The 23,230-nt window shown below is 34.3% G+C and overlaps 1 protein-coding gene across 1 annotated transcript in view; it reads left to right on the forward strand.

Annotated features, from left to right (window-relative positions):
- Nucleotides 1-23,230, forward strand: part of MALRD1 (MAM and LDL receptor class A domain containing 1) — a gene marked incomplete at both ends in the record, with an annotated part of 684,412 nt that overhangs the window by 197,650 nt on the left and 463,532 nt on the right. Inside the window, one exon of the mRNA XM_081298191.1 lies at nt 4,478-4,565. Coding sequence (XP_081154317.1) covers nt 4,478-4,565 — 88 coding nt within the window. The remainder of the gene's footprint in view (nt 1-4,477; nt 4,566-23,230) is intronic.

Below are 23,230 nucleotides of genomic sequence, written 5' to 3' on the forward strand. Positions count from 1 at the left end.
AATAGCTGAATTGAAAAATAGATTGAGATGCTTAATGTTAGCATATGCCAGTTGTAAATTATTATGCACAAAATTAGCACTTGAGAAAAATGTAGAAGTAATAGTTGAGATGTTGATGATTTATGGCAATAAATATAGAATAAATTATTTTTATTTGTTTATTGACATAATTTGCAATATGATGCCAAAAGATTATATGATATAGTGGGAAGCTAACTTGATTCTTGATTCCCTTGTGTAGATATACCAAAACAGGAAATTTCCTCTGGTTTAGCTGAGCAGTTGTACAAATTTCAAGTGAGCATGATTGTATAACCAACCAAAACAACCAAGACAGAGTATATTTGCATCTGTCTTAATGAACTTTCCATCACCGTGACAAAATGCATGAGATAAACTACCTAAAGGAAGGAGTGTTTATTTGGCTCAGAGTTTCAGGGGTTGCCGTCCTTGGTCACTTGGCCTAGTTTGTTTGCTTTGGGGCCTGTGGTAAAATCATAGTGGTGCAAGTTCATGGCCAAGGAAGACTATCTCATGGTGGCCAGAGAGAGAGAGGAGAGAGAAACACACACACACACACACACACACACACACACACACACGAGTCCTGATGTCCTCTCCAAAGGCACAGTGGACTAACTTCCTTCCATTAGCCTTCACCTTCTAAAGGTTCTACCACCTCCCAATAGTGCCACAGACTGATGACTAAGCCTTTAGAATAAGGGTCTTTGGAGGACCTTTAAGATCAAAATCAAAACAGCATCCTACCCTCAAATCTCCCATTTATTTAATGCAGTTCATCTGCCCAAACCCCTTTGCCCTCAGCTGCTGGTAATATAAGAGTGATTTTTCTCCCTATAGTTCTAACTCTTCTAGAATGTCGGATAAATGAATTGATAAAAGTATGTAGCCTTTTGAGCCTGGCATCTTTCACATAGTACAGTGCTTTTGAGATCCACACCTGTTGTTGCATGTATCTTCAGTTGTACCTCCTCCTTGCTGAGTGGTATTCCCTTGTAAGTTGTTTATTCACACAGTTGAGAAGTATATAGGTAGTTTTCAGTGTTTGGAGATTATAAATACATCTTATGTAAACTCGGTGAATTGTTTTTTGTTTAAACATATGTCTCCATTTCTCTTGGTCAAACAAATAACTACATGCGAGATTGCCAGGCCTCGTGGAAGCATGTGTTTAAATGTTAAGAAACTATCCAGATCAGTTTCCAAAGTACCTATAGCATTTTGGATTCCTATCACAACACACTGGAGTTGTAGTTGCTTCACATAGACTATGTGCTTTTTACAAATTTTAAACAATAATTTCTTTCTTTTTAATCCTTTCGAAGATAAATTATAATAAAAATAGAATTTAATATTATTTTTGAAATACGTTTGCTAAATGGAAATGGGGTGGCAGGTTGAATTTCTTCCATTTTTTCTTAGGAGTTAAAAGAACCTAAAACGAATGCATGTGTGCATATGTTTGATGACAATACTTTCCATGTCATTTAAAATTTAGGGTCAATAATTCAGTTTCCTAAATATATAGGGTGATTACTTGAGAAAAGTCCCTAGAGCCTTATTAATGTTTGAGGCTAAATGTCCCCATGTAGATGACAATACCAATCCATCTTTATTTGATGCATTTAGCAGCTCATGAAAAGAACAATTTAGAAGAGTTAGTCAACTTCAAAAAAATGTCCAAACCAGTGATAGTTCTGATGTAGGTAGAATTGGTCTCTACAGATAAGGCAGGCCACTTAGACTAAAGTGGTGTTTCAATTGCCCTTTAAGTCATTCAATAATATATTAATGGTACTTAAGCAAAATTTAGCTTCCCCAATTTCTAGAGTGGAAATACTATCTTGCATTCAATGCTTAATGTTTGTATTTTATTATGCTTCCTTTCTTTCGGGGACCAACACCAGAGATGAAAGTGAATTTTACAGAATAGAGACACTTGGACTTATTTTCTTTATTGAACATTTTCTTAAGACTAGATCCATCACATAATTTACAAAGCCTTTTTATAAGCTTGAATTAAAATAGGGCAAAATAGAGTTAAACCTTAAGGTTTAAAAATTTGTTCTTGAGATATGATCTGTTACCAAAAGGCTTTTTTATTGTAATGAATTTCTGAGTTAATATTCAAAAGAGACAGAGACTGCAAATTAGACATACAGTTTGACAGTTTTAGCATCTCAACTTGAACCTATTGTCCATTAACTCTCAAAAATCCTAACACTTAGGGGATTAGCATATTGAAGATGTTTTGGTAAAAACTACGATTAACTTGTATGTCAGAGTGAGACCCACTGTCTTCTCTCTGGGATTGCTTCTGTTGTTTTCCCACTGGAAATGAATGTTGATAAAAGCAACAACAAGTTTCTCATACAATGTGAAGAAAACTTATACAGAAATAAGCTTATGCAAACACAATCTCCTCAGAGGTGTACTTACCTGGGTGTGGCCTGCTCTGGGTTACAGATATATATATATATTTTTTGCTTTAATTTTCATAAATGGCCAATTCTTCAATTTGTTGACTATAGAAGGAGAACATTTGAGCCCACACACTAAAATGGATATCTATCACTAAATTTAGCTTACAGATGTATAAGAGTGACCTTTTCCATTGAATTTGGGGTGTTGTCAGTTTTTTATCCCTTCTCATTAATAAAGTAGTAAGAGTCATAAAGAAGTGTAGCCAAGTCATTCTGTTTATTCTTATTTACACAGATGTGTTGTTTTTATTGGCAATTCTTCTGAGCTGTTTATTAGCATGTTCTGTGTTGTATTGCAAATGGATATCTGCATATTGATCCAAATAATTTATTACTAGTAATTAATTTTTCTTCTCTTGTGCCTTGCCCTCTTTACTAATCATTTATAGATTCTTTTTGTATAAAACAAAAAAATTATAGTATGTTCTGCCAAAATTTGATGGCTGATTTCTGTTTATTGAGAATAATTGTGTGATTTGGTACTGGGCTTTCTTCCTGCTTTTATTTTTTTTCTGTCTGCCTATATTATTTGTTTCAATCATGACAGTGGTGAAAAGAAAAATGCATTTTATATTTGGAATGATTCATTGTAAGGCAGCAGGAACATTCTTGTATAAATAACACCATTAAATATTCCTTAGGCAATATCAGGTTAACTGTATTTGCCCACTAGTTAGGTGCTTAATCATTTCTCAAGTTGATTAATATCCTTCATGACAAATCAGAGGAGAAAACCCTGATAGTCCTCTAGAAAGCCTTGAATGATGAGGCAAGGTGGCAAGAGGTTTAAGGTCAATAATTTGACCTTTTATAATTCTCCCTGGACTAAAACATTGTTAGGTGATTTAGGTGATAACTTTTGGTGGATAATAGAATTTGTAAAAATGAAATAATTTCAGCTCCCCACTTACAGCATTGGTGAAGAAAAATAAAATGGAAACTTATGTTCATATAATAGTGGAAAAAAGAACATGTTAAAAGTTTGAGTTTGCTAGAAGTTCTTTACCATAAAATTATGGAGAGATTCCTAGTAAGTAGGCAACACATTAGCATAAGTATTAAAATAATTCATCATGATTAATACTGTTATAGTACATCTCAGCCTTAATCACAATATGCCATATACTATAGTGGTTTGTCCATATTTCATATTTTACTGTAGTTTTGTGGAATAGCAGCTCCAGTAACAGCACAAATGTCATCCAAGTTCACTGTGATTAATGTGGCTCCAGAGGAGATCTAATAAGGATTACCCAATTTCATAAAGTGTTACTGAATAAGGTCCATGTGAGAAACATTTTAAATCCCTTGAAAATGTATATTCTGGCATGTAACTCTGGGAGCCATTGGATTTCTAGAATGATGAGGAAATTGACTCTTGGAAATAAACTACTGATAGGAAAAAAGCAAAAGAGGAGACAGGGAACAATACATTGCCTTTCAATACTTAAAGGCTCAGAAGAAAACAAGACAAATCCAGAACTAAGGTTGAAAGTGATAGGAAAGTAGCAATAACCTGAAATAGTGAAATGTCAGAAAATTGAAATTCATCAGAATTACAGTGTGCTACATGGGTCTAAAGAGCCCTCAAATAATATTTCCAGTTACTGGAAGAAGCCAAGGAGAGGCAAGATGACCACTTTGGAAACTATTGTGGAGTGTGTTTTTAAAGGTTTGGAAGACGATTATTTTTGGGTAAATTCTGAGTTCCTGGGGCTGGGGATGTGGCTCAAGCGGTAGCGCACTCGCCTGGCATGCGTGCGGCCCGGGTTCGATCCTCAGCACCACATACCAACAAAGATGTTGTGTCCGCCGAGAACTAAAAAATAAATATTAAAAATTCTCTCTCTCTCTCTCTCTCCTCTCTCACTCTCTCTTAAAAAAAAAAAAAAAATTCTGAGTTCCTTTTCAGGTATGAACTTCCACAATGTAATGTCCTTTACAACATCAATAACCTTTTACATTTTTCTTAGATTTTGGTGGAGGCTTCTGTGGGTGATGGCTTCACTGGAGATATTGCAATTGATGATGTATCATTCATGAACTGTGCCCTCTACCCAGGTAAGAGAGAACATTTCTATATATGAATGTTTCTAAACACGTTTACTTGGAGAAACTGCCAAAAAAATCAATATTTCATTTTTTTCAAAATATACTAAAATGCCCTCACTTCTATTGTTCCTCAAATAATTAACTCTGGAAACATGGTTGTAAATCTTTGCTAGCAATTCTTTTAAAATCTGCAAACATGTAAAGTTCTTTGAGTCAGTTATGTCTGTGTCCTCTCACCTGCAAAATGCTAGGAAGAAATGTCAGAAGTTACAATGTAATTTCCTTATCTTCAAGGAGTTAATATAAGCAAACCGATTGCCTTATGATTACATCGTGTTTGAGAATTCATTCATCTCTCAGTTACCTTCAGTTATATTTTACTCCTGAGCTACACTTCAAATATTCTAAATGTTGGCAACATTTCATCTTCCCCATTTTATAGATTTGTATCTATTAAAAACACAATATGTGTTTCCCAGATTTCTACCTCTATTCCCAAACTTTCCTCTGAACTCCATATTTATTTATTACTCAACATCTCAGTCTGGATGTCTAATAAGCATCTCAAAGATAACTAGGGAAAATAACTTAAAACAAACATAACACAGGCTTGAAATCTCAACGTTGGGGGAAACTCATTCTGGATAGTGCACAGGGATCCAGTTAAGACTGGAAGTCAAATTCTTGGAGGTGACCCTGGAACTCACGTGGGAAGCTCTTCAGTTGCATTACAGGAGACACAGTCTCCTCCCTGGAATGAACAGAGGCTGGCATCCAACAGCACTTTTAATTGCTGACAACTAAACCTTCAGTCCCGTTCTCTCACCTGAGCATCACTGGGCAGGAGAGGACAGTCCCTCCCCAGGCATAGCCAAGGGATCCATTTCAGGCCTCATGGTGCTCCTCTGGTCCTCCCCTCCACCTTAGTGTTATGGCAGGATTGATTGCCTTCACCCCTCTGTGGCATGCTTTATGTAGAACTCACAGAAAGCCAATTCCTCAGAAGGCCAGCAAGCAGAGAAAATTGACCAAGTTTATCCTCACTACTCAACGTCTGAAAGGAAATACCTGATGAACTAGTTCTCTCTATTCTTCCACTCTCTCATACTTTCCTATCTTGGAAAATGAGTTCATTTCTAGTTGCCTATTCCACATTAACTAACCTGGGAAGCCATTAGCCTCTGATCTCTCCAGAACCCATTATAGCTCTTCACTTTCACTAATTACTCCTTGGTCCAAGCCAGCCTCATTTACCATGGATTATTGCGGTTGCTTTTTGAATGATCTCTCTGCTTCAATCCTTGAACCAGATACTCTATTTTAAAAACAGAAAGCTGAATGGGCTTTTTAAAACTTAAATAAGATCATATCCCTCTATCACCAGAGTCTTCTTATGACTTTCTCATTCAGAGCAAACATCACACTTCTGCTAATATCTTAGAATAAATGACCCGCTCCCTCAGACTTCATGACATCAATTTCTACCAGTGTGCCTCTAGTTCATTTCTCATAAATGCAAAGGCCTCTTGCTGAGTTCTGAAGCACTAGGCAATTTATAGTCAGGGCTTTTCCATCTGCTTCTCCCTTCTTCCTGGAATATGCTTCCTCTAGATGTCCACTTGACTCTCTCCCTTAATTCCTTCTGATCTCTACCCAACAGTTCTTCTTCAATAAAGCCTTCCCTGAACACTATATCTATATAATCTCTTTGACTTTTTCTGTGTCTGTTCTCTATGTTTTTTTTCCTCCACAACACCTGCCATGGTTAGAGTTCAATTCCTCACCCCCCACCCTGGCTCGATTGATGTTAGTTGCATGAAAGCTGGCACAGGACCTGCTCATTGTTTTATCTTCAGTAGCTAACACAGTACCTGGTATATGGTAGTACCCATGAATATTTGTTGGATGGACAGGTAGCTACAGAGATGTGTTTTATATTCCTTCATTTTCAATTTTAACTTATTGCTAAAGTATTAAGTACTTTTGTGTGCAAGATATTATGTTATGTGTCAGTCAGATTTTTGAAAGCCAAATCTCTGTAGATTAAAACCACAAACATTTCTTTCTTTTTCTCAAGGATGTGGTTTGGCTTAGAATAATAACAGCAATGATATATGCTTCTAAGCTATGTATCCTTTTTCCTTGTATCTTGTCAGTCTGGGACCACAGCTAAAGGACCACATCCCTATCCTGGGATATTCTATTGTCAGAGGGTAGAAAAAGAAAATGAAGCACACTACATTCATGTGTACCATGGGCATGGTACACATCTTTTCTGCCCATTTTCATTGCCAGAGAAAACCATTTGGTTGAGTCTAACGTTGGGGTAGGAAGTAATCTCCAGCTACTGGAGCCCAGGAAGGTGGTAAAGAAATTCCTCATAAAGAGAGGGAGCTACTAACTGGGCATAATAATGCAATCAACCATTCATGTGTTGTCTCATAAAATCCTGTTATATTATAAGAATCTAGAATAGTGCCTGGTTCATTAGAGATGAATAGATGTTGAACACTGAATACAATTGGTGTCTTAGTCTTCCCCATTTTGTGGAGAAAACTGAGAAGGAGATAACCTCCCAAATGGTATCGAGCTGTAATGTAAGACACAGATCACTGTATCTATATCCTGAGACCATAATGTCAACCACTAGTATTATATACTGCCCATCAAATGCTCTAACCCGATAAGGAACAGCTGACAGTTTGCATTTTACAGTTTTGAAAAAATGAAACTTAGAGAGCACAAGTGACCCAGATAAGAATATGCAGTAAAGGGCAGGAATGGGATTTTAACCTAAGCTCCCTCTGATTTTAATGGCCAGGGCTTTTCCTACATCCCCTCCCAGTATGAGATTAGAGAGAATCACTGTGACCTTGGAGGCAGAGGAGAAAAAACGAACTCAGCAATGCAACATGAATCATCCCTGGAACTGCTGATTCCCCAATTATCCTGTGAAATCTGTTCTTTGGCTGATAGTTCCAAGGTGGAGGCGGAGGTGTTGCCAGAGGCACAGACAGAGAAGTGAAATATCAGTTACACACTGTTAGTCCCAATTTTCTGGTTCAAGTTTTGGAAGAAAAATATGAAACTTTTAATACCACCTAAACTGTGTAGTTTCGGTGTTGGCTTCATAACAAATTAAACTTGGGGTTAAAACCACAAAGCCTATTGAAGTCACAGGTTTTACAAAGGAATTTGATGCCATCTTACCCTAAGATGCCACACAAAAATACAATAAAAATATTGCTCTTGATGCTTATGGGCTTTCTTCATAGCATCATGTTATGTTAGCTGAGGTGAGACTAATGCTTGTCTGTTCACTTATAGACATCAATTTGTTTTCAATATTAATTGATTACCTATGGCATTTGTCCTTGTTAGCCAAAGCACACACACATATACATACACACGCATAAAAACACAAACACTTACCTAATTTCCAAAGTACACATTTTATATTACTCATAATTATCATTTTATATAAAATGGCTCTAAAGATGATTAATCCATCTATATCTGTTACTTCAAATTCAACCTCTCTTTCCTTCACAGCCTCCTTGTTACTTTTAATCTCATCACTCTTCTTTAGCCATTCCAGCTGAAATTCCACCATCATCTTTGCCTTTCCTCTTACACTTGTCCAGTTGCAAATCCTGCTGACTACAGCCCCAAATATTTCTACATCTGCCTGTTTTTCCCAATTACCTCTGCCATGACCTGCTTAAGACAGTATTGACTTAAATGGGAAGCTAACTATAAACGTTTATTAATTTTTCCCCAGGAGCTTTTATGCCACTTAGTTTCTTGTCACTTTGCTCTTCCAGGTCCATTCTTGCATACTCTATCTTCTAGTTGTTTCTAATTTAATTTTCAAATCATTCTTCATTACAGATTGTGTACTTCAATACTTTGATGATAGTGTTAATTTTTTTCATCTTTCTTGAGGTAGAATCCACAAAATTGGGTATTTTTAAGTTGTGTAATGTAATATTTTATTACATATGGACATATGTGAAACAATTACCACAATCAATATAATTAACATACCTATCACCTTGCATAGTTACTTTGTGTGCATATTCATGATCTACTTTCTTAGCAAATTTCAAGTATATAATACATAACTGTTAACTGCAGTCATCAGAAAATTACTCGTGATATAATTGAAAGTTTGTATATTTTGATCAACATCTCTTGATTTCCCCTGACCCTTGACCTCTGTTTCTCACTCCTCCACTCACTGTCATGTGGGTTCAACTCTTTTAGATTCCACATATAAGTGAAATCATGGCAGTATCTGTCCTTCTGTGTCTACCTGATAAGATATTTGACATATCTGTCCAATGTGGCATATTGTACATGGCATTTTGCTACTACCCCAATGTCAGGGTTTTGTGATTTTTTAAAACTAATACTTTACATGTGTTTGTATCTCACATTTTCTTTAGTCATTCATTCATTCATCCATTCACGTACATTTAGGTTATTTCCATATCTTAGCTGTTATGAATCATGCTGTGATGAACAGAGAGCAGTACAGATACCTTTTGAAGACAGAGATTTTATTTTCTCAGGATATGCACTCAGAAGTAGAATTGCTGGATCATATGTTAGTTTTTCTTTTAATATTTTGAGGAACCTCAATAGTGTTGTCCATAATGTCTATCCTAACTTATATTCCAACCAACACTGTATAAGGGGTTCCCTTTTCTCCACATCCTCACCAACACTTGTTATCTTGTGATTTCTGATAATAAATATCCTAACAGATGTGAGACAATAACTCACTATGGTTTTAATGGCATCCTTGATCATTAATGATGTTGAGAAGCTTTTCATAATTCTGTTGCCTAATCATTTGCTTTCTTTGGGAAAGTATCTATTCAGTCCATTGCACAATTTTTAACTGGGTTATTTGTTTTGTTTTGTTTTAATATTTTGACATTGAGTCTGATGAATTTCTTAGATATTTTGGGTGTGAACTCCTTATTGGATATGTGGTTTGCAAAAATTTTTTCCTGTCCCAGAATTTGCCTTTTAATTCTGTTGAGTATTTCAATTGCTCTGCAGAAACTTTTCTTTTTAGTTCAGTTGCACTTTTTTTATTTTTGCTTTTCTTGTTGGTGTTTTTATGTCACAGAAAGAAATAATTGAAAATTTCCTCTGTATTTCCTTTCTCCTTGTTCATGGTGTCAAGTTTTACATTTAAATATTCAATACATGTTGAGCTGATTATCATTTATGGTATAACATTAGGATAAAATAATTTCTTTTTTGCTCATATGGTTATCTAATTTCCCTAAAGCTTTTTAATCATGGAGTGTATCCTTTCTTCATTATGTATTCTTGACACATTTGTTAAAGGCTTATTTCTGTGCTTTCTATTACATTCCATTGATATCAGTGTTTATTCTCATGTCAGTGCAATACTGTTTTGGTGACTGTAAATTTGTGATATAATTCAAAATCCAGAAGTGTGATTTCAGTAGCTTTATTCTTCTCACTCAAGATATGTGGGCCATTTGACACCTTTCGTTGTTCTGTTTAAACTTTAGGATTGTTTATTCTATTTCTGTGAAAAAGTTCATTGGAATTTTGATAGGGATTGCACTGAATATGTAGATAGCTTTGGATAGAATCTATATATTTTGATGGTATTCTTCTGATGCATGGATATAAGATATCTTTCCATTTATTTGTGTCTTCTTTGTATTCCTTCATCAAACTACATTTTTTCTTCATCAAGCTAATTTTTATTTTCATGAAGGCATTACAGTTTTTTTTGTATATAAGATCAAGTCATCAGCAAATAGGGACTTTTTTACCTTTTTTCCCCTAACTTGAATGACTTTTATTTCTTTTTATTGAGTAATAGCCTTAGGTAGGCCCTCTGGTACTATTTTGAATAGAACTGGAGACAGTGCGTATCTTTGTAATGTTCTGATGCTATAGAAAATTTCCTAAACCTTTTAGTCTACCATTGAGTATGGTGTTATCTTTGAGCTTGTTATATAAAGCCTTTATTGTTTTGAAGTACGTTCCTCCTATTTCTAATTTGTTGGAAGTTTTTTTTTTTTTAATCATGAAAACTTGTTGACTTTTACTAAATGTTTTTGTTCATGTATTGAATGATCAAAAGATTTTTATCCTTCATTCTGTTAATGCTCTATACCACATTTATTGATTTGTGTATATTGAGCCCTCCTTCCAACATAGGAGTAAATCCCACTTGAACATAGTGTATGATCCTTTTAACATTTTGTTAAATCCAGTTTACTAGTATTTTGTTGAGTTTTGCATTTATTTTCATCAGGGATATTGGGCGGTAGGTTTGTTGTTGTTATTATTGTTGTTATTGTTTTGTGATGTCCTTGTTTGGCTTAGTACAGGATAATGCTGTTCTTGAAAAAAAAATGGATTTGGAAATGTTCTCTTCAGTGTTTGTAAGAGCTTGAAAAGAATTGTTATGAATTGTTGAAATGTTTATTAGAATTCCTTGGTAAAGTTATTAAGTACTGGGCTGTTCTTTTATAAGAGATTTCTTATTACTTTATTCAGTCTCCTTACTCAAAATCAGTCTATTCAAATTTTCTCTTTCTTTATGATTCCATCTTGGTAGGTTGAGGTTTCTAGGAATTTATCCAGTTCCTCTAAGTTATCCAGTTTCTTAACATATTATTGCTCATAGTAGTTTTTATCACCCTTGTACTTCATCTGTGATGTCTATTAGATTTATGATTTTATGAAATTGAATGTTTATTTTCTTTGTTTACCTAAAGGTTTGTCAATTTTCTTTTACTTTTTAAAAAATGTATCTCTCAGTTTTATCTTTTCCATTTATTTTGTCTGTTTTATTTATTTTTGCTCTAATCTTTATTATTTCCTTCCTTTTACTAACATTATGCTTAGTTTGCTTCCCCACCCTGCCCCCGCTTTTGTGGTTTCTTGAAGTATAAAGATAGGTTGTTTCTTTGAGATATTTATATTAAAAGCCTTCAGTGTGTTATTAACAAATTTACAAACAATGTGCACTGACCCAATCTAACCTACACTTTTCTATCCTTTCCCCAAACACCGACCCTTGTCAATCTCCGGTAGTCACTATTTCACTTTAAAGTTGACTTTTCCAATTTCTTCCTCTCAGTTATTTGTAATTTCATACAATAACGATTGAAAAATGCTTAATATGATTTTAAACTTCTTAATTCTGTTAAGACTTGCTTTGTGGCCAAATATATGATCCATCATGGAGAATATACCATGTGTGCTTGACAAGAATGTGTATTCTGCTGCCATCAGATGATGTTCTGTAAATATTTGTTAGGTCCATTTGGCCCAAAGTATGATTCAAGTCTAATGTTTCTGATTTGATTTTCTTTCTGGATGATTTATCCATTGTTGGAGGTGAAATATTAAATTACCCTACTATTGTCATATTTCTATGTATTTCTCCTTTCGGATTTATTAATATTTACTATATATTAAAGTACTCTAAATGTTGGAGGCATATATATTCATAATTGTGATATCATCTTCATGAGTTGATCCTTTATTATTATATAAATGAAATTATTTGTCTGTTTTTAGAGGTTTTGGCTTAAATTCTATTTTTTTCTGATATAGCTATTCCCTTTCTCCTTTAGTTTACATTTGCATGGAATATCTTCTTGTTTATTATTAATATTTTTATTTTTCACTAGCACAGATTGTACAAATTAGTGGGCTTCACTGTTACGTTTGCATACATGCATATGTTGTGCATTGATTGCAATATTTTCTTTCATTCCTTTACGTTCAGCCTGTGTGTTTTCAAAATTGTCATCTCTTGTGGGAAGCATATTTTGGGGTCCATTTTGTTTTTATATATGTATGTATGTACTTATTTACTTTGTTTAGCCACTCTGTATGTTTTGGTTTTGAATTTAATCTATTTACACTTAAAGTAATTATTGATAGGTAAGAACTTACTGTTACCATTTTGTTAATTGTTTCCTGTCTGTTTTCTGGGTCATTGTTTTACTTTGTTCTACTTGTCTATCTTCCGTTTTGATTTGATGATTTTCAATAGTGTTACATGTTGATTGCCTTCAAAGAAAAACTATGTCTTACGTTTCTACCCAACATTGTTGTTTTTGATGTTAACTATTTGCATTTCTGTGTTTATAAAATTGAATATTTATATTAAATTCTGAATATACAAATACTGTATTTTGTATGTAAATCACTTATAACTAGCATAAGAGTTTAACAAGGAATGTGTTAAAATTACTATAATAGTTTGTTAATGAATATACAATATAAAAAGAGATTCTTATTTTTAATCTAATCCATGAAGATGCTAAAGAAAAGACTCTTCAGGCAAAAATATGTACATTTCTATGGAAAATAAGAAAACTTAATAATAAAATCCTCTGATCCTGCAGGGCCCCATGGTGCACACCTGTAATCCCAGCGGCTCCAGAGGCTTAGGGAGGAGGATCATGAGTTCAATGCCAGACTCAGCAAAATCGAGGTGCTAAGCCCCTCATTTAGACCCTGCCCCTAAATACAATACAAAATTGGGCTAGGAATGTGGCTCAGTGATTGAGTGCCCCTGAGTTCAATCCTCGGTACCTCCCCCTAAAGAAGTCCTATGATCCTTCACATCAATGTACAATGAGGAAACAATGGTGGAAAACAATGACAAAGTTAAAGAACTTTTCTTTGGACCAAATATTCACAGTAGGTTATTAATAAAGAATTGTTCCCAGTTATTAAAATGTAAAAGTCAATATCTCAAAGGAAGCATTTGCTTTATATTATTCTTTCCATTTTCCATCAGAAAAATGTATAACTAAACATATAAAATGAACTTTTTTTTTCTTATATCAAGGCTGATTGGTGTTTATTAGGAAGAAGTAAGCAGTGACTACAGAGCATCAGAAAGTACTGTGTGAAAGTTGGAAAATGGACTTCTGTGCTTTTCATCCTATTTTAAACATCTCATGACTCAGCGTTCATGTTAGAGTTACTGATGTGATTATTTATTAGAATACCAGTATTATATGAGTATCCACATTCAAGGCTTTAGAATTTTATTTTTTTTTCCTAGAAAAAACTGTTACTAAAGCAACACGTCATTTTGAAACAGGCCAATTTTAATTTTACTTAAAATTGATAAAACATGGTAACATATACAGAATGCTTTAGAATAATTGTATGATTCCCTTTCCTACCTGCTAAACACAGGTTATTTTGTTGTTGTTATTGAACTGGGTTGATGAGATTTTGGCACCCTTCCTCATTAGCATCTGTGTCTCACTAGCTTTACATAACTGATGTTCATGTCTCTATTGTCTCTGAAAAGATTAATGTTTGCTTCCTTGTGAGAAAAAAGGGAAGGAAGAGTTAAGTACTATTGTCTTCACTTTTAAGATAACACCTACAGCTTTTCATTGTATAATACTAAGCTGGTTGGCATATCCATTATATTTATCAGGGAATAGTAAATTACATGAAGGCACTGGTTTTTTTTTTTTTTTTGAGATTCTTCTTTCTTCTACATTTTTAAAAGGGAGGTAATTAACTCAGAATAAAATACCATATTATTGGAAAGATTTTCATTTAAATATAAGATTTAATGACAAAAATCAAGAAATGTGAGGCTCAGTGATTATAACCTCAAATATTCTGGTTTTAGTTTCTTTTATGTAGACTTACAAAGTGATTTAGTGTATATATAGAAAAGAAAAAAAAATTGAGAAAAGCTGATGATATATTCAAACTAGAAATTTTATTGTGGTCGTAAGAATTAAAGTTGGAAAATTACCTATTTTAAAGTTAAAACTTTAAAATTGTGTTACCTCTGATTGAGGGAAATGCTAAAGGCTGAAAACGGTTAATACTATTAAGATGCTTAGATTTCCACTTGCTATTACATTCTATTTGCAACCACTTTCACATATTGTAGAGTATCTCTAAAGATCAAAAAATTCTTTAGATATTTCTAAAGCAAAAGGATTTTTAAAAATAATTTGTTATTGGGTACAGAAAAAAATGTGTAATATTTGGCAAACTGCTATAACATAATTTTTATAGACAATATTCAAAGTATGTTTTGGTAAAACCTTCTCTCTTAGAAAGTGGACCTAAGACAGACACTTTAGTGTGATCATGCTAAATGTAGTTCTATCAGCTTATAAATATAACCCTAAGTTATTACATAAAACAGGCGAAATTTATGCTGTTTCCTGGGAGCTATAGGTATTTCTAAATATTCAATTTTCTGAGGATTGGCATTAAACTTCTACTGAACTTAGTTTTTAAATTAAATGCATTTCTTAATGTCAGAGGTCACAGAAAAAAATATGCATTGTGCGTATATATGTATGTAGACACATTTAAAAATGTATACATGTAGATATATATATATATATAGAGAGAGAGAGAGAGAGAGAGATATACTATGTGTATATATACATACATACATACATACACACCCTATGCGTATTAGTCAAGTAATTCACACAGTTATAATATATTTAAACCTGGTAATAACTTCTCATGGACTAGAGATGTTAAAATATTGGGTTTTTTTCTACGTAATTATCAATGTGGGAATGGCAGTAGAGAGGGACTTCTAGTATAAAACAAGGTTGGAAATCTTTTTATCTAAAACATTATATCAGTGTAGCATGAAATTCATCATGTTTGTTACAAGAAATTTGCAGAGCGAGGAGTTAGAGCTCCAAGTCCATCTGGAGCTCCAGCCATCAATTTAAGAAACCTTCCATGTGACAGATGTGCAAGTGGTTTGGTTTCCCTGTGGCTTAAGGATGCCACAGGGAAAAAAAAAACAACAGACTCCTCTCTGCATCTTACTGAATGCAGACTTGAGTCATTTGCATTTCACCTTTGCAATTTTTATTTCAAATGAGCAACTTTCATTGGTTTTCCTTTTTGTCTAAGGAGACAAATTGGTCATTACTACTAACATTAGCCTTATTTAAAACAATTATAGGCGAACAAAGCAAAACAAAAGTAACCATAAGCTTTGGGATGGACTGAATGCTTGTGTTCCCTACAAATTCATGTTTTGAAACTCTAATCTTCAGTTTGATCGTATTCGGATTTAGGACCTTTGCAAGGTAATTAGGGTTAGATTACAATTTATATAAATAAGATTACTGTCTATTGTGTGAAGATTCTGTGAGGTCACAACCAGGAAGAGAGAGCCCTTATCATTGAGAGAACAAAAGTAAAAACTGACTGATATTACTCAACTTGGAGATTTACTATAAAGCTACGGTATTAATGACCTTGTGGTACTGATGACAAATTTATCAATGAATCAGAATAGAGAGATCAGAAATAGAGTTACGTAAATATAGTTGACTGATCTTCACTAAGGAAGGAAGGAAATAGAATGGAAAAAAAAGAGTCTTTTAAACAAATAGGCTTGGAACAACTGGATATCCTTTGTTGGGTGGGGTGGTGAATTCAAACACAGATCTTATTCCTTTCACAATAAATGAATCAAGTTGGATTATAGACCTCAATGTCAAACAATGATCTATAAAATTTCTGGAAGATAATATAAGGTAAAATATAGATGGCTTTTTAAGGTTAATTTTTAATATATAATATCAAAGCACAAGGAAATCTATGAAGAATTAGCTGAGTTTTATTAAAATAATAATTTAAAAATCTTCTTTGTGAAAGATACTGGTAAGAGAACAAGAAAACAACTCATAGATTGAGATTAAATGTTTGCAAAACATATATCTGATAAAAGACTTATCCAAAATACACAAAGAACTATTAAATTTCAGCAAAAGATAAATAAAAACCTGATTAAAAAAAAATGGGCAAAATTCTGAACAGACACTTTACCACAATGATAAAGTTGTCAAATAAATATACAAAAATATGCTAAACATCATATATCATTGAGAAACTGAAAATCAGAACATAAATGAGATATATTACCTGCCTTTTAGAATGGCCAAAATCCAAAACACCAGTGACACCAAATGACAGCAAAGATGTGGATGAATAGGGGTTCTTATTTGTTGCTGGTGGGAATGCCAAATAGCACTTAGAAGTCTGGTACTGTCCAATAAAATCAAACATACTCTTATCATAAGGTCCAGATATAATGGACTTTGCTATTTATCCAAATGAACTGAAAAGTTATATCCACACAAAAATATGCACACAGGTAGTTAGAGCAAGTTGATTCATAACTACTAATACTTGGACAATATCAATCATGCCCTTCAGTAGGTAAATGGAGGAATAAAATGGGACATATCCAGAGAATGGAATATTATTCCATATGAAAAGACTAAATCAAACAATAAATGGAGACACTAAAGCCATGGGGAAAGCTCACATATATATATATTACTGAGTGAAAAAAAAATGAAAAGGCTATATGCTAGATGATTCCAATAATATGACAATCTGAAAAACCCAAATTACAGACATAGTGAAACGATTGGTAGTTGCTAGTTAAGAGGATAATTTTGGTTGAAAAGATGGAAGACAAAGGGTTTTTCGAGAAATGCAAGTATTCTGTATGATAGTAGAATGGTAGATATAATGGTCATTATATATTTGTCGAAGCCCAGAGAGTTTATAGCACTAAAAATGAACTACAGTGTAAAAGATGGACTTTGGCTGGTAATTATGTGTCCATATAGGTTCACTCAGTTATACAAATGCACCATTCTGATAGAGTATTGATAGGGAAACTATGAAGGTATTGGGATATATGGTATATGGGAACTCTGTACTTCAATTTGGCTGTGAATCTAGAACTGCTCTAAAAATTCAAGTCTCTTAAATATAACTTAACAAAAGACATCAAAAAGGCTGAATGGAAAGCCCCCACCCTTTTTTTTTCTATAGAAATACCATTTAATCATAATGCATAGATTGGGCATTTGTGACAAACGGTTAAGAGGGTCCTGCATCTCAAGTGAGCATTAAGTCAATCATATCAAAGTCCCTGGGAAGATCTATGCCCTTGTTTCACCACAACCCTTCCCTCAGCACAGTTTCATGTGATTGAGAGAAAACTTCACCTCCTGGATTTTCTCCTGGATGGAATGAAAAAGGGTAAAATGTCCACCACCATGATTTTTTGGTGGCTTATTCTCAGACTGGTTTCTGTCTTGTTCAAATCTAAATCTAAGTGCTGACAGGAAAGGGAAATTAGAATGGGGCCACAGAGAATAGAAAGATGTACCAAGAACATATTTTTAAAAATGCTCAACTTCACTAATCATAAGGGAGATGCAAATGAAAAAAATATCACTCTCAAGCAATAGATGGCCACTGTCAAATGAATGAGAACTAATGACTGTTGGGAAGGATTGGGACAAATCTTGTACACTGCTAGTACAAATGTAAAATTGTGTAGGTATTCTGGAAAACTGTATGGTGGTTCTCCAAAAACTTAAAACTAGAATCCCAACAATCCACTTTCAGTTATATATCCCAAAGAATCCAAAGCATGATATTCTTTTTAAGTTTTTTTATTTGTTCTTTTTACATATACACGACAGAGTATATTTTGACATATTATACATATGTGGAGTATAACATATCCTAAATAGGATCCCATTCTTGTGGTGTTTCACTGGCCATGTATACATATATGAACATGGGAAATTTAAGTCTGATTCATTCTACTGTCTTTCCTAATCCCATCTCCCATCCCTTCCTTTCATTACCCTTTGTCTAATCCAATGAACTTCTACCCTCCCCCCAACCACTGAGTGTTAGCATCCACATATCAGAGAGAGTATTTGGCCTTTGGGTTTGGGGGATTGGCTTATTTCACTTAGCATGACAGTCTCCAGTTTCATTCATTTACTGGCAAATGCCATAACTTCATTCTTCCTTATGGCTGAGTAATATTCCATTGTTTATATATACCATATTTTCTTTATCCATTCATCTGTTAAAGGGAACCTAGGTTGGTTCCATAGCTTAGCTATTTTGAATTGAGCTGCTATAAACATTGTATGGCTGTATCACTGTAGTATACTGATTTAAGTCCTTTGAGTATATACCAAGAGGTGGGAGAGCTGGGTCAAATTGTTGTTGCATTTCTGAGAAATCTCCATACTTGAAGATTCTCCATACTTTATCTTGAGGAGATATTTGCACACTGCATGATTATGGTATTATCTTTATTATTGTTGTTATTGCCATCACTGTTGTTGTTGAAAGGACCAATCTGTCCACTGACAGATGAATAAAGAAAATGTAGTATGCACGTATATTGGAATATTATGTTGCCTTTATATTAAGGAAATCTCATCACTTGCTGCAGTGTGAATGCTGTAAATCAAATGTTTTGTTCCCCCCAATTCATGTTGAAACCTAACCACTAATGTGATTGTGTAGAATGTGGGTCCTTAGGGAGTTATTGGGTCATGAAGATGGACCCCTTTTGAGAGGAATTAGTGCCATTATGAAACGACCCGAGAGAGCTGTTTTTTTTTTTCTCATTTTTCATTTCACAAAGGATACAAGGAGAAAATCTTCACATGCAAACCAGGAATTGGGCCCTCATCAGACACCAATATCCTTGCACCTTGACCTCAAATGTTCCAGCCTCCTAAACAAATGGTGAACAATGGCTGAAACAACTAGTGGTGGTGTAAATCTCCAGTTCTAAGATCATCATTATAGCAACCTGAACTAAGACAGAAGACAGACCTTGAGGACATCATGCGAAATTAAATTTAGCCAGTCACAAAAGGACAAATATTGTATGCTTTGACTTAAAAAGTATCAAAGCAGGGTCTGGGCTTGTAGATCAGTGGTGGAGTGCTTGCCTAACTTGCATGAGGCATGGGGTTCAATTCTCAGCACCACCATAAAATAAATAAAATAAAGGTCCACCAACAACTAAAAAAAAAATTTAAAAAAATATCAAAGTAGTCAAAATTATAAAAACAGACATAGGTGGTTTGCAAGGGCTGTAAGAGAGGAGAGTAGTATCTAATAGATATAGTTTTAGTTTTGTAGATGGGTCAGGTATAAAGATCTGTTGTACAGAGTTGTGAGTATGCTTAATGTTATTAAACTGTACACTTAAAAATGGTCATGATAGTGAATCTAATGTCATATGGGTTTTACCACCATGAAAATAATAAAAAAATTAGAAAACTTTCATAGAAAATATGGATTGGTATAGTAGAGTATTTGGATAACAGTGGTCTCTGAAGGCAATGAGAGAGTAATGGAAAATAAGGAATAGAAAATGGGTTTATATAAAATTTCTCTCTCTTCTCCATTCTCTAAGAATCTGAAACACTGCTATAGTAACAATTCCTTCAGTCTTTGGGGTGGGGTTGTGTCTATCATATTATTTTCTTAATTTTTTAAATTTTAAAGTGATTCATAAATAGGCACAATAAAAACAGTCTAGTAGTATGAAGATGTTATTAAACATGAAATAATTATAACTGAAGTCTCTTTTCTTTCAAGAGGGTACATCTCTGAACTTGTATAGACCTAGTGACACTCCATTTACTAGGCTTTTGTTGCCCTAAAATTATTGTTCTCTGGAGTGAAAAACAATGAAATCAGAAGTGAGTAAATTGTCTAGCGTAGTCCCCTTCTTAGCCACAGACTATGTTCTAAAGGTCTCAGTGGATGTCTGAAGTCTCCTTATGTACAGAATCCTATATAAGCTATATTTTCCTATCTACAGATTCAGGGTGACCAGCTGCATTGTCTATTATTAATAGGATTTTAAATTATATTCCTTTATTTTTTCACATAGTTTTGCAGTTCTGGAAAAAATATATCTATAAAGTTTATACAAAGTTTTACATAGACCTGTAACTAGCTAACCATAATTTAAGCAGAACAAGTATTGCAATATACTTTAATAAAATACACTTTAATAAAAGTTATGTGAATATGGGTTCTCTCTCTCGATCTCTCAAAATACCTTATTGTACTGTACTTGCCCTTCTTGTAAAGAGGTGAGATGGCACAATGCCTAGGTCATGAGATGAAGTGTGGTGAATGATGCAGGCACTGTGACAGCCTTAGGCTACTCTTGACCTTATGATGTGTCCAAAGGAAGGTCATATGTTTCCACTGATCCTGGAATGTCAAGCCTTAGACAATGTCAATGGTTGATAACAGGCATAGACAATTGTGATGGTTGGGAATCCTTCACACAGTTGAAGAATTTTTGCAAAGTTGTTTCAAAGAACACTGCAATCAGAACTTCTTGTCATCTTCTTCTTTTTTTAAATATCAAATATTAGTGTGGAGGTGTTAGTCCTTCAGTGATCGCAGAGATGATTATGCTGTATTCCATCAAAATATTTTATTCCATAATGTTTTCCTTTAATGTCTGTTTAATTTGTTTTTTTTTACATTTTTTTATTGGTTGTTCACAACATTACAAAGCTCTTGACATATTATATTTCATACATTAGATTGACATGGGTTATGAACTCCCAATTTTACCCCAAATGCAGATTGCAGAATCACGTCAGTTACACATCCACAATTTTACATAATGCACTAATAGTAATTGTTGTATTCTGCTACCTTTCCTATCCCCTACTATCCCCCCTCCCCTCCCCTCCCATCTTCTCTCTCTACCCCATCTACTGTAATTCATTTCTCTCCTTGTTTATTTTCCCATTCCCCTCACAACCTCTTATATGTAATTTTGTTTAGCAATGAGTGTCTCCCTTCATTTCCATGCAATTTCCCTTTTCTCTCCCTTTCCCTCCCATCTCAAGTCTCTGTTTAATGTTACTCTTTTCTTCCTACTCTTCCTCCCTGCTCTGTTCATACTTGCTCTCATTATATCAAAGAAGACATTTGGTATCTGTTTTTTAGGGTTTGGCTAGCTTCACTAAGCATAATCTGCTCTAATGCCATCCATTTCCCTGAAAATTCTATGATTTTGTCATTTTTTATTGCTGCATAGTACTCCATTGTGTATAGATGCCACATTTTTTTTATCCATTCATCTATTGAAGGGCATCTGGGTTAGTTCCACAGTCTAGCTATTGTGAATTGTGCTGCTATGAACATCGATGTGGCAGTGTCCCTGTAGCATGCTCTTTTAAGGTCTTCAGGGAATAGTCCGAGAAGGGCAATAGCAGGGTCAAATGGTGGTTCCATTCCCAGCTTTCCCAGGAATCTCCAAACTGCTTTCCAAATTGGCCGCACCAATTTGCAGTCCCACCAGCAATGTACAAGTGTACCCTTTTCTCCACATCCTCGCCAGCACTTGTTGTTGTTTGAATTCATAGTGGCTGCCAATCTTACTGGAGTGAGATGGTATCTTAGGGTGGTTTTGATTTGCATTTCTCTGACTGCTAGAGATGGAGAGCATTTTTTCATGTACTTGTTGATTGATTGTATATCCTCCTCTGAGAAGTGTCTGTTCAGGTCCTTGGCCCATTTGTTGATTGGGTTATTTGTTATCTTATTGTCTAATTTTTTGAGTTCTTTGTATACTCTGGATATTAGGGCTCTATCTGAAGTGTGAGGCGTAAAAATTAGTTCCCAGGATGTAGGCTCCCTATTTACCTCTCTTATTGTTTCTTTTGCTGAAAAAAAACTTTTAAGTTTAATTAAGTCCCATTTGTTGATTCTAGTTTTTAACTCTTGTGCTATGGGTGTCCTATTAAGGAATTTGGAGCCCGACCCCACAATCTGTAGATCGGAGCCAACTTTATCTTCTATCAGACGCAGAGTTTCTGATTTGATATCAAGCTCCTTGATCCATTTTTAGTTAACTTTTGTGCATGGCGAGAGAAAGGGATTCAGTTTCATTTTGTTGCATATGGATTTCCAGTTTTCCCAACACCATTTGTTGAAGATGCTATCCTTCCTCCATTGCATGCTTATAGCCCCTTTATCAAATATAAGATAGTTGTAACTTTGTGGGTTAGTCTCTGTGTCCTCTATTTTATACCATTGGTCCACCCGCCTGTTTTGGTACCAGTACCATGCTGTTTTTGTCACTATTGCTCTGTAATATAGTTTGAAATCTGGTATCGCTATACCGCCTGATTCACTCTTTCTGCTTAGAATTGCTTTTGCTATTCTGGGTCTTTTATTTTTCCATATGAATTTCATGATTGCTTTATCTATTTCTACAAGAAATGCCGTTGGGATTTTGATTGGCATTGCATTAAATCTATAGAGAACTTTTGGTAATATCGCCATTTTGATGATGTTAGTTCTGCCTATCCATGAACAGGGTATATTTTTCCATCTTCTAAGATCTTCTTCTACTTCTCTCTTTAGGGTTCTGTAGTTTTCATTGTATAAATCTTTCACCTCTTTTGTTAGGTTGATTCCCAAGTATCTTATTTTTTTTGAGGATATTGTGAATGGAGTGTTTTTCCTCATTTCCATTTCAGAAATTTTGTTGCTGATATACAGAAATGCCTTTGATTTATGCGTGTTGATTTTATATCCTGCCACTTTGCTGAATTCATTTATTAGTTCTAGTAGTTTCTTTGTAGACCCTTTTGGGTCTTCTAGGTATAGAATCATGTCATCTGCAAATAGTGATAATTTAAGTTCTTCTTTTCCAATTTTTATGCCTTTAATTTCTTTCGTCTCTCTAATTGCTCTGGCCAGTGTTTCGAGAACTATATTGAATAGAAGTGGAGATAGAGGGCATCCCT

Source organism: Spermophilus citellus (assembly GCF_964194105.1).
Source record: "Spermophilus citellus genome assembly, chromosome: 6".
In the NCBI taxonomy this organism is placed as follows: domain Eukaryota; kingdom Metazoa; phylum Chordata; class Mammalia; order Rodentia; family Sciuridae; genus Spermophilus; species Spermophilus citellus.